Genomic DNA, 13,287 nt, shown 5'->3' with positions numbered 1-13,287 from the left:
GTTCAAAGATCTTTCAATCAACCCACACACCATGAGCCAACAATTCAACAAGTCTTTGCTTGGAAACAATCGATAATATAACCTTCATTACCATAAGTAATTATAATCTGTACTTTCAAGTCGCAGATTATATATATAGATGTATAGCATATGCTCATGACACACACACCATAGGCACATAGGTAACGAGATGAGTAAGCATGGAGAAGAGAAGAAGGATCAACAAAAGTGCATCGCAGATTACTGTTAAACCAACATTCAAGTCATCACTCTGAATCATACAAATAATCAGAAACCAAGCAGTTCCTACCAGTAGAGATGTGAAATATTTCAGGTTCTACACATTCTAAGATCAAAATTGCTACACATTGTGATTTAAATCAAAAAAATTAATTTTTACTACAACCAAATCCAGTATGGAAAAAAACAAGGATGTTAATTACAACAACTGGCCTTAACATTTTGGACTGGAAGGGGTGTAACATTACTTTAAGGCCTTGCTACAAAAGAAAATCAGGGATGACTGGTGCTTGAGCTTCCAATGCTTTATCTGCTCTGTGCCGCGACCTGTGCTTACCATGCCCGCTCTCACTTTTTTGCTTGTCTGTGCGATCATGCTCTTTATCCCTCGCTGAACTTCGATGTTTCCTCTCTTTACCATGGCCATGGTGCTTGCTACTTCCCAAACCAGCTTTACTGTGCTCAGATGGATCAATTTTACTTGCATCACTTTTGGACTCTGTTATGCCAACATTTGACTCGCCAGTCGCCCTTCTTGATTTTGGTGGCTTTCGTCTTGATGATGATGTTGTAGCTTCATCGCCTAGAAGCACTTTCTTCACAGCACCGGATATTAGATCTGCCTTAACCTCAGTTCTATTTGTCGCCACATTAGTTACTTCCCCATCATCAAACTTCACAACCACGGGCCTAGGCTTGGATTGACTAGGCTTTTTCCCAGCGACGAGTGATTTCTCCGTTAACTTTGCAAGATCTTCAGCCTCATCAATAGCCTTATCTTTGGGGTCATGAGCAGGTGGGTAGTCATTGGATGTTACCACTGTATTTCCTGGAGAAAGGTAATATAAACCGTGCCTCTTCCGATGCTCTGCAAGTAATGATGTTGATTCAGTTGATGGTTCGGATTCTTCCTTACCCTGGAAATCTGAATTACTAGAGGCATCTGCGATTTGAGGTCTGACAAGCGAAAATGAATTTAACAATGGCAACTTAATATCGCCACAGATTTCATCCAAATCATCAAGATTTTCCTTGAGCACCAACCCATTAGGTATGGGTACCCTCTCTTGTGCATTAACTGAGACTGGACCAAGATCTTCTGAACATGAATCGAAAATCAGCTTTACTGTTTCAGAAGCTTTTAGACCTCCATTAGTATGATCTCCTTCACCATTGTCGAGAGAACCAAGGAGCATCGGTTTTATCAATTTAATTAATCCAAGGACATTGCTAGATCTCTCCAGCACTTCTACTTCATTACTCCCAGCTAAAGGTCCCAAATTAATTTCTACAAGATTGACTAGAGCCAAGAGAGATTCTTGAGTAAGATGATGTGTTACTGAAGAAGCTGATGATGCCTGCCCATTGGTAGCAATCATATTTTGATCATCCAGTTCAACATCAGATACTAGTTCTGAATCGGTCAATGTAGAGGGAAATGAAGAATCATCTCCACTTAATTTGAGATACGAGTACACACAGAACATCAACACCTTAAATGCAGAGTGTATATATACAGCTCTTACAGATGGACTAAGGAGACTAGTCCGTGGCTGTAACAGTGCTTCCATGATTTCAAACGGGTTTTTTGAAAGCTTGATATACTCTCCCGAAACCCAGGCAGCAGCAGCAAGAACTGGATGCATAAATGGATTTCCAAGTAATGCAGGATCAATCACCAGCTCACGAGAAACGTGAACAAGCTGAGATCTAGCATCTTTAACCCTCATACCAATATCAATAAGCTGGACTGCAATCTCACCTCCCTTCTGACAATGTGGAACCCTTGCCATTTCCCCAAGAAATAACACATACCAATCGAAATCAAAAATCACCTCATAATAATTCCTACCACAAGTCAATAAGATGAATCCCAGGATCTCATTACAGAACTCCGGGTCAGATTTTAGCGCATGGCTGATCAAGATCCTACAAATTTCCATGACATTATCCTCAGAGACCATACACATGACAAGCCTCAAGGCCTCAAGCCTAATATTTACATCGGAATCACTCAAGGCTTTCACCACCAAATCCTTGTTCTCCACAACTGCCAAAATATCTTTCTGTGCAACCATAGCAAGCGCTTGTAGGCCTAGATACTTAAGATTCGGATCATCTTCTAAAAGAAACTCCCGCACCTTACCCACTGCTAGCTTCACCGCTGAATCGTACTCACTCAAACTAGTCAAAATCGTCCTCACACACTCAAACACCAACGACTTAGCTCCCATCGTCCTCATAAGCTCACAGATAGGCTCCACCACTCGCTTACCCAACCTCGGCTCAAGAGGAGCCAACTTCGCGAATATCTTTAGCACTTTGATCAGAACCCAATTATTCTTACAGTCTACCAAAATCTTGTAAAATTCAGGCGCCAATGGCAAATATGATCTAGGCTCATTCTCAGTGAGCTCACAAAACAACCCCACAACTGCGGACAAAATCCCTAAATCTGAATTCTCCAAATTTTCTACAACTCTCTTAAAACAAACACGCACAGAATCAGGATACTGTTCGAAAACCCTCAAAACCGTGGCGATCGCTTTCTTTCTCACGGTAATTTTACTACTACTAAGCAAAGTAAACAGCTCGGGCGTCAAATCACGCGCTAAATCGGAGTTACAAATGGAGGAGAGAGTAGAGAGGGCGAGACTCACATCGTGAACGTTTGGCGAGGAGAGATCCTTGCGCAGCTGGTGAGTGAGGAGAAGTATGACATCGGTGGTGGCGGGGTTGAAGGAGAGGGTGGCGGAGACGTAGGCGGTGCGCTTGTGGGAGTGGGCGGCGGCGGAGGAGAGCTCGACGGAGTGGAATGCGGCCCACGACATATCGACGCCGTGGAGAGAGTGGAGGTAGGTGAGTTTCTGGAGGGCGGAGGACTTGGTCTGCGGGTCCGTGGATTTGATCTCGCGGCGGATCTCTTCGATCGCTTTGGCGATGAAGGCGGGCTCCGTGCCCGGCGGGGTGAGGCGGAGGGCCTTGATTAGGTCGTCGATGGAGCGCTGGAAGAGAGAGTCCATCAGTGAAGGCCCCGTCATTTGATCGATTCTGCGATTCTGCAATTGGATGTGTGTAAATTCATGCAGCGGAGAAGATGAACTCCGGTGAAATTTAGGAGAGAGAAAATGGCGATGAGCGAGAAGAAGAGGATTTGGGGGAAACTGCAGAGAATGAACTCCGGCTGACTCTGCAGCGCACGTGCTCATCTTCTTGTAAAATTCATTTTAACTTTATTGAATTAATTCCCCTAAAAATAAATTATTGAATTAATTTCATATTAAAAAATATTAAATTAATTAATTCAACTAAAAAAACTCTCTTCATCCCAATAATAACGTCAAGATCCTTGGGACACGTAAATTAAGAAAATGTAGATAAAGCAAATGAAAATAAAGTGAACGAGAAGAGAACAATGAAAAAGAAAAAGAAAAAGAAATAAAGTAAATGAGAAGAAAAATAGAGAAAATAGATTAAGATATCATAAATAAAACGTCTAAAAAGAAAAATTGAAACGTTATTATAGAAACGGAAGAAATATAATTTTATTGAATAATTTATTAACAAGATGAATTATCCTTCTCAATGACAAGGGAAAAACTAAGAAAACAAGATGAATAATCGAGTCGAATATATGAATGGTACAAAAATACAGATGTTAAATAGATAAAGTGGGTTTTGACTGTCGCTTGCAACTTTGACCCATCTCTGACCTTCAGCCGTCCGGCCGCCGTCCGCTCGTCGACGTCGTCTGCCCGCCGTCCGCGACCGACAGCTCAGGTGCGTGACGTGCGTCTCCCTTCCGGCGAGAGTCGCGACAGTCCAGCCGGGTTCCTGCACCAGCCTTCGCGCCAGCCCCTTCCACCGCGGGTAGCAGCCTTCCAGACTGTCCTTCGCGACAGCCCAGCCGCCGCCGGGTCACCCTCACTCTTCGATGATTTTCCCTCTGCTCTCGCTCTCCACACCTTCATGAAAATTGGGGATCTTGATTGCGCGCAAGGTGTTTGATAAAATGTCTAAGAAGGATATCATATGTTGGAACACCTTAGTCATACGTTGATCGGAAAAGATGACGTCGCCGATGACTGGAGTTCATGCAGCCGCCTCCATGGCTGATATCAGAGATCCCTCCTGCCTCGCTATGTCGAAAATATCGGCGAACTTTGACCCGCCTCGCCGTGAAACATCAAGCCCGACTACGGTTTCGCCTAATGCTCGTGGAAAATCCACGATATCTCAGAGCGTCACAGCGGATGTTGCTGCTAAAGAAGTAACTGCTACGATTCAGACTGACAAGCCATCATACGCAAAGGTTTTGGGACCGAGTCCGGTCTGTAAACAAGATGTTCCGGCGCACATGTTCTGTGCGCTTAAGCCGGAGAAACATGGGGAGGAAATTGCTCTCACCATCCCCTCAGCACTTTACAAAAAATAGGTCGAGGAATTTAAACATGCTTTGATCGGGAGAGTGCTTCTTCGCAAGGGAGAGAAACCCAAACCCAACTTGGAACTCAAACAAGATTTGCAGAAGTTATGGAACATTCAAGAGAGCTGGCGTCTGATTGCTATGGGAAAAGGCTTCTTTATTTTGAATTTCTCGATCCCAGAAGACAAAGCTAGAGTTAAACAACATCTGTTATGGGAACTGCCGTCCGGATCGGTTCGAATAAGGGAATGGACAAAAATTTTCGACCCCTATCGTGAGATCTCCTCGCTTTGTCAGGTATGGGTTCGAATATATAATCTTCCTGTCGAATGCCGTCATCTTGAGGTTATTGCTGGGATTGGAAGACATATTGGGCTACCTTTAAAGCTTGATAAAGCTTCGATCCAAGGGGAGTTTGGACACTTTGCTCGAATATTAATTGAGGTCGATTTATCTCTTCAGTTGCCGGATTCGCTGCTAATTAACTGTGACGAGGGCTCCTTTTATGTCGAATTTAGCTACGAAAATTTGCCTCATTATTGTTCTCGATGCAAGATCACAGGACATACGATTTCACGATGCAGAAAGGGGGAAGCAAAGAAGCCGGCTTCGGCTCTTGTTAGTAAACCCCAAGAGAAAGAGAAAGGAAAGGAAGAGAATCGTTGGAGGGAGAATGAGCAACCGGAAAACTCAACTCATTCGGCAAAAGGGGTGGATGAGTCGCTGACACAACCTTTGGAAGATTTGTATGGGCCAGATCTTTTGGAAAAAGTCGTAGTTCCCATTGATGATGAGTTAAGGAATGAGGAAGAGCAACTTGATACGGAGAATTCTGACTCAGAATCGGACGGTTACACGAGCTCTGCAGCTGATACGGTTTTTGACGAACAAGAATTTGAGAATCAAGCTTTGGAGACTTTGCAAGATATTGCTGTACCAGCCCCTTCGCCCAAGCATGATCAGGTTGTTGAGCATAGCGACGCTGTGGCAGCAGATATGATACAGCCGGTTCCTCGCACTCCTACTTCTACTGATACAATGATTGAGAGCTCTCATATGCGGGAGTCCGAAATTGTGCATAAGGGAGCAGACAAAAGAATTAATTTACAAGTTTTGGAGACAACCATGAAAGTGAACAGAATTGCAAGTACTGTGGATAACAAATGCCTGGAGTTGGATCCGCCGCTTAAGAAACGGGGAAGGCCACCAGGACAGAAAAAGAAAGTGTCAACTCGACCAGAGGATAGCATCAAAGAGAGACTCAGAAAAACGGAGTAGCTGGACAACTCTCGGCCATCTTCAGCTGAGCTGCTAATTAACAGACATTTGACAGAAGCGATCGCTTCAGGGCAGAAACCGAGGGATTTTGCCATCATTAAGGAAAAAAATACCAGCATGCAAACTATGAATAATGTTTCTGCAAAGAGTTGGGCTAGTGAAGTGGAACGGGAGGATGCCCGATCCACACATCGTCAATGATTTTAATGAATATCCTTGTTTGGAACGTCCGGGGGCTTACGGACGAGTCTAAACTCATACTCAAAGAGCACTGTCGATCTTTCTCCCCTATGGTGATGGGCATTGAGCCTAAAGCTAAGTTTTCTAAAGTTCCTGCTTCTTTTTGGAATTCCCTTAATGTTGTTCCTTGTCATCAAAATGCGAGAGTGAATAAACGTTCTAATATTTGGTGTTTTGTTCATTCGAATGTGATTACTACTGTTGTTTTCTCTTCTGAGCAGGTGGTGATTCTAGAGTGCATTCTTAATAACTGTAATTTCAAGGTGGCGATTGTCCATGGGGCGAACTCTCATATTTTGCGCCGAAGACTTTGGATCGATTTGTTGGACCATGTTAATGGTCCCTCTATTTTTATTGGCGACTTCAATGCGGTCAAGGGTGCTCATGAGCGTAGCAGTGACTGTATGCCGAGTGCTACCTCTTGTCAGGAATTCAGGGAGTTTATTGAAACTACTGGTTTTATTGAACCGCCTTCGGTGGGTCTCAAGTTCACTTGGTCTGGTAGACGTTTTATGCCCTCTCATGTTGAATCGACTATTGATCGGGCTCTTATTTCTGAGGAGTTTGTGGATAGGTGGGCTGACGTACATTTGCAGGTCCTTCCTAGGATCTCCTCGGATCATTCACCCATTATTTTGCGTTGCAGCAGTTCTATTGTTACAGGTCAGAGATTTTTTAAATTCCTGCATATGTGGACGCTTCATGGTGGTTTTCATGATTTGGTTGCGGAGTCTTGGAAGCAGAATATGGACAGCAACTGCCCTATTTTCGCTGTCATGATGAAACTTAAACGTCTTCGTGGTGATCTGAAGATTTGGAATAAAAATGTGTTTCGACAGGTGGACAGCATGATTACGGAAGCTAATGCGGAGTTGTTACATGTTCAGGGTCAGATTGCGTCGCAAGGTTACATTGAGGAGCTTTTTGACGCAGAGGTGGCTATTCAAGCTAAAGTTAATACGGCCCTCGCTAGATAGAATAGTTTGCTCCAGCAGAAAAGTAGAGTGACTTGGTTGCATGATGGTGATAGAAATACTGCCTTCTTCCACAGTATGCTGAGATACAAGAGAAAACCTCATGTGGTTTCTCACCTTAATATTGGGGGTAATGTGGTTTATGATCAGGTCACGATCAGTCAGCACATTGTGCAATACTTTTCCAATCTTTTTGAAGAGGATAATCATGCTGATGTTGACATTGTGGAGATTGAGGCGAATATTGATTCTGTTATTGATGATTATCATAATGCCCTCCTCACAAAAATCCCCGATGAGGCTGAGATCACGGCGGCTGTTTTTGGTATGGATGCCTCTAGTTCGCCTGGTCCTGATGGCTTCTCTGGAAAGTTCTTTCATCAATGTTGGGGAATTATCAAGGAGGATATCTTTAGGGCGGTTCGCACCTTTTTTCAGAAATCTTACTTACCGAATGGTTGTAATTCAAGTCGTATGGTTCTGCTCCCCAAGAAAGAGGAAGTCCAATCGGTCACGGATCTTAGACCAATTGTGCTCTCTAACTTCTTCTATAAAATTATTCCCAAGATCCTTGCCACGCGGTTGAGTGTTGTGGCCGCCAGATATGTGACAGCTAATCAGTTTGGCTTCATTAGTGGACGTTCGATTCATGATTGCATTATGCTCGGTTCGGAGGGGGTGAATTGCATGCGGCGCACCGGGGGTGGCATTAATATGGCATGTAAAATTGACATCACTAAAGCTTTTGATACTGTTCGTTGGGATTTTCTTCTCAAAGTGTTGAGAGTGGGAGGCTATGACAGTAAGTTTGTGAGATGGATTGATATCATTCTTCGTTCGGCACGTCTGTCCATTTTATATAACAGCAGCTCTCATGGCTATTTTACTTGCTCCCGGGGTGTTAGGCAAGGTGATCCTCTGTCGCCTATCTTGTTTGGTATTACTGAGGATGTTCTGAGTTCTCTTTTTCACAATTGTGTTGCTTCCGGTCAGCTTGTTCCCATGAGTATGAGACGTGGGAGTCTTTTTCCGACGCATCTTTTATATGCGGACGACATTCTTCTATTTTGTAAGGCGACGGTGGATAATGCTGCTACCATCAGGAACATCTTGCATGTTTACGGTTCGATCTCTGGTCAAAATTATAATCCGGCTAAGTCCAATATCTTCTTTTCTGATAAGGTCTCTCACTCTTTGAGATGGGCCATTGGACATCACCTGGATTTTCGGATGGGGGTTCTGCCTTTTCAGTACCTAGGTGTTCCTCTTTTTGTGGGGCGAACTCGAGCTTCTTTTTTTCGTCCGATTCATGATAAGATTGTGAATAAATTTTCCAAATGGCGTGGGAAACATTTATCGATGGCGGGTCGGATATGTCTTGTTAAATCTGTTATTCAGAGTTCTCTAACTCACTCCATGATGATTTACAGGTGGCCTCGCTCTCTGTTAAAGGAGTTAGATGCACATTGTCGCAACTTTATCTGGACTGGGAATGCTCAGAAGAAGCCCAACTGCACGGTGGCTTGGGATAGAATTTGTGCTATCAAAGAGGAAGGTGGGTTGGATGTTAGATCTTTCTCTATGATAAATAGTTGCTTTCTCATGAAACGGGCTTGGAAAGTGATTTGTGGTACGGATTTTGGTTATGACATCATGCGCGACAGGTATCTCACGCCGTTTGGTCAGACTAAAGCGGTTGCTGCCCCTTCTTCAATCTGGATGAGTCTCCGCAGCGAAATTCCTCAATTAATCAGTGATACTTATTGTAGTGTCGGTACTGGCCAGTTGGTTAACTTCTGGACAGATGATTGGTTGGGTTTTCTGATTGCTGATAAATGTGGTGTCCCTCACTTCATGCGAGATTTTCTTACTCAGTCGGTTGCTGAGTACTTTTATGATGGTATCTGGCATTTTACTCAAAGTTTTGTGGATACCTTCCCTGAGATTGTTTGTAAGATCATTCTTGCTCCGGTTGGTGATGATTCTGATATTCGATATTGGAAGCCGTCTCTTCATGGGAATGTTACTTCGGCCTTGGCTTTTTCTCATCACTGTCACAGATTTCCTAAAGTCAAATGGGGGACTTGGCTTTGGGAGAAGCATATTCCGGTACGTCGTTCTCTGGTTAGTTGGCGGATCCTTCAGGGCAGAATGCCGACTTTTGACAGTCTTATTCAGCATGGTTTGATTATGCCTAATCGTTGCGTTTTTTGTATGGCTGAAGGGGAGTCCATGGATCATATTTTTTGGCAGTGCTCGAAGGTGCGCCCTCTTTGGCACAAGTTTTTGGATTGGTTTCAGCAGGCTCATATGTTGGATGCTTCGGACATTCACAGTTTCTTTGTTTACGCTTGGAATCAGAAGATGAGTCCTCAGATTGCTTGCTTCTGGAAAGCAGGAATCATTACTTTGATTTGGAGTTTGTGGAGTCAACGGAACAGATGCATTTTTGAGGATGAGAGCTTTGCCCCTATGCGTTTCCTGCAGGTGGTCAAGGTATCTTTTTTGGATATGGAGAATAATTTCACTAAATTAGGTTCAATGCATAATTCTTGTGATGATTTTTTGGTGGTTAAAAATATTGGGGTCAGACCGCGGGCGTATCCTCCGCCGGAGTTTATCAATGTTTATTGGTGGCCTCCCGTCAATAATTGGATTAAGGTTAATACCGACGGCTCGGCGCTTGGTGCTCCTGGCAAGATCGGTGCCGGAGGTGTCTTCAGAGATAAGTTCAGTTGGGTCAGGGGTTGCTTTCATGTGAAAGGAGGCATCGGTTTTGCGTTTGAAGCTGAACTTCTTGCTGTGATTACGGCAATTCAGATTGCTCATGCAAGACACTGGCGTCAACTTTGGATTGAGTCTGACTCAACCTATATCGTGCATCTCCTGCATGAGAGATCAACCTCGGTTCCGTGGCGCTTTGCGGCTATTTGGAAAAGGATTCTTTTGCTCCTAAAGGATTTTCAAATTCAAATTTCTCATATCTATCGCGAGGGGAATAAAGTGGCTGATATTTTAGCCGCAGATGAGCGACATGAGGGCTGGTGGCCTCATGAGATTGAGGTGATTCATGATGCTGTTAGACTGGATATTTCTTGTCATAGTCATATTCGGATCGCAGGTTAGCTGGAAGTTTATGTTTGGATGGCGATCGTGGGAGTTCTGGAGGGGCTGCATTGATGAGCTGCGCTGCGGCTTTGGTTTCTGGAGTTGCTTTTGGCATGGTCGTTGCTTGTTGGGCAGATCGCGCAATCGGAGATTTCACAGAGTTTTAGTTTCCGGCGACGACCTCACTACGCTCTGATCGTGGTTTAGTGGTAAGCTCACGGCGACGGCATCTTACCGGCTGTGTTGCTTACTTATGTTTGTCTTCTTTGTTCGAGCTAACGGCGACAGAATCTTACCGGCAGTATAGCTTTCCTTTCTGGGCTACTTGGCGACGGCGTCTCACCGACAAGTTGCCTCTGTTTGGTTTTTTTTTTGCGGGGTGAGAGCCGGGTTGGTTTGGGGACGATGGTTAGGCCGGAGTTCCGAAAAATTAACCCTCCGCTCTCGCCCCCCTTCTTTTCGTTTTTTTAGACGGGCACTCTTTTTCCTTTCTACGGTCTTTTCCTATGGGTTTTCCGTAGAAAGGTTTTAACGAGGCTCGGCCCTTAGTCTGCTTCTCCTGTGCTCTCAAGGGTTTCTTTGGTTTTTTTTTTCTTTTTCTTTATTAATAAAATCGCAGTTTAATAAAAAATATGAATGGTACAAAAACTATTCAATTGCAAAAATGGATAGGTGTTCTAATTATAAAAAATAGGTTAAATATCATCCAATCGAAATCAAGCCCATACTTTCGTACAAAATAACCCCATTAGCAGCCGAAATCCTATTTGGAAATTAAACGACGTTGTGTCTAGTTGTGGAAATTAAAAGAAAATAATAATAATAATATTTTCATTCAAATATTAATTTCAGCGCAATTATCTTGTACTGAAAATATGGTGCAATCTGGATTTAAAAATAAAATCAATTTATTAAATATTCCATATGTCCCTGAAATAACTTCATCTTTTTCCTTTTTAGGAACGCTTCCCAAATAACTTCATCTTTCTTTCTTTTCATTTTTGGACAAATACCCACCCACCAATAATAATACTTTATCTATTCTTACTTTTCACTTTTCACACTCTCAATACTAATCATAACACTTTTTTCCACTATCAATACACTTTACAACTTTTCCTTAAAACTAGTGTCGTCCCCAAAGAGGAAGCTATTTCAGGGACAGATGGAGTACTATTATGCAATAATAAAAATGCGGCCCATCATTAGCAAACTTTAATTTAAAAATTGATAATTTTCAATTTAAAGGTACATTTACTTTGAATGATTGATAAGATGTATGATTAAATATTTTTATCCTTCATACTAGGATTGTTTTAATCTCACTATTTCAATGAGTTATAAATCAAAGAAAATTGGCTCAAATGATATAAGTAATTTGAACCGTCTGAGGGCAGGCTAACATGGGCGATCGCCTAGGGGCCCATCGTTTTCGGGGGCCCAAAATTTTTTATATCCTCTTATATTATTATGGGCCTAATATATATATACTATTAGCATTAAAAGAAATTGGGACCAAAAAAATTACATCTCAAAAGATATTTGGGGCCCAAAAAACTTATATGGTCTAATTTCATTTTTTGTGTATACTATATGCATTGACTCTGTTATGAAACAATTAGAAAGTAATATCATTTTTTGAAAAGTATAGGAATAAAGGTTTTGATATAAGTTTGACTATTGCTAAGAATCTTGCATCCAATATGAATATAGAGTCAATATTTTCAACAAAACGTCGTATTACTAGAAAAAAAAACTATTTGATGAGGAAAAAAGTGTTGAACTTTCATTATCGCCTGAATAGTCATTTAAAATTGAGTATTTTGTTGGTTTTATAGACATGCCGATTGCTTCTTTAAAATGTAGATTGAAGAAATAAAATTATTTGATCATATATTTAGTTTTTTATTTGATTCGAAAATTTTAAAATATATGGATAGTGAAAAATTAAGACATTGTTGTGTTAATTTGAAATCTACTTATACTCATGTTAATATTTCAAGTGTTGACTTAGATGATTTATTTACTAAATTAAAAATATTACAAATGACGTAGCCAAATAAAATAATATCAACTATTGAAATTCTTGAATTTGTGAAAATTGCAGATTATTATCCAAATGTTACAATAGTTTATAAGATCTTGTTGATTATACTTGTTACGTAGCTAGCTGAGAGGAGTTTCTTGAAGTTAAAATTGTTGAAGACATATTTGAGATTGTTTATGTCGCAAGAAAGATTAAATGATTTAGCAATTTTGTTTATTTAAAAAAATATCTTAGAAAATTTTGAAACAAATGATATTATAGATGCTTTGCAAACAAAAAGGAGAGAAGAAATCATTGTAATTTTATAATTATTAATACTTTTTTGTACCTAAATGGTGTAATATAATTAAAAAAAAAGGTGTTATATTGTGTTTTTCTGACGATGAAAGATGTCCCATTTTTATCGTTTCGCCCTGAGTTCATTTTCCATCAGAAACGACTTTAAGAAGTTATCAAGTGACTTGAGATATTTTAAAATTTTAATTCATTAAAATAAATAAGAAATTGACCTTTATATTTTATTCTATCAGAACTAATCGATCAAAGTAAACGCCTAGTTAAAAATTTATCAAATTTTAGCTCAAAATATGATTTGCAGTGTTCCGCATTTTTAATAATAAGTTAATAACATATTATTGGCTAATAAACTCACTTTATTATCAAATTTAGGATTCACCAATTGAAAAATTGTTCTTTTAAGTATAATTTCCACATATTTTTGGTTACCAACACGTGGCGTCATATAAAAGTGGGTTCATCCAAGATTTCAAAACGAAATTGATTTTAAGTATTAATATGTCATTATTGATTTTTTATTTTTATTTTTAATTACAAAAAATATCTAATATATAACTAAATAATCAACCGTTTTCATTATAAATTGATAATTATAATTGGTTGGCCTAGAAAATACTATTGGACTTTCTTTTTTAGGCGAATAGTATTAATTGGGAAGTGCAATTTCCAGCTTGAAG

General features: G+C 40.9%; 1 protein-coding gene across 1 annotated transcript; it reads right to left on the bottom strand.

Moving 5' to 3' along the window:
• Nucleotides 1–240: 240 nt before the first annotated feature.
• Nucleotides 241–3,464, bottom strand: LOC131020255 (AP-3 complex subunit delta). Its single transcript, XM_057948961.1, has one exon. The coding sequence runs from the start codon at nucleotides 3,447–3,449 to the stop codon at nucleotides 501–503; it is 2,949 nt and encodes a 982-aa protein (XP_057804944.1). The 5' UTR covers nucleotides 3,450–3,464; the 3' UTR covers nucleotides 241–500.
• Between the last annotated feature and the right edge of the window lie 9,823 nt (nucleotides 3,465–13,287).

The sequence above is a fragment of the Salvia miltiorrhiza genome, chromosome 4 (assembly GCF_028751815.1).
Source record: "Salvia miltiorrhiza cultivar Shanhuang (shh) chromosome 4, IMPLAD_Smil_shh, whole genome shotgun sequence".
NCBI classification, from domain to species: Eukaryota; Viridiplantae; Streptophyta; class Magnoliopsida; order Lamiales; family Lamiaceae; genus Salvia; species Salvia miltiorrhiza.
The sequence above is the reverse complement of the archived record's forward strand: the minus strand, read 5'-3'. Positions and strand labels throughout refer to the sequence as shown.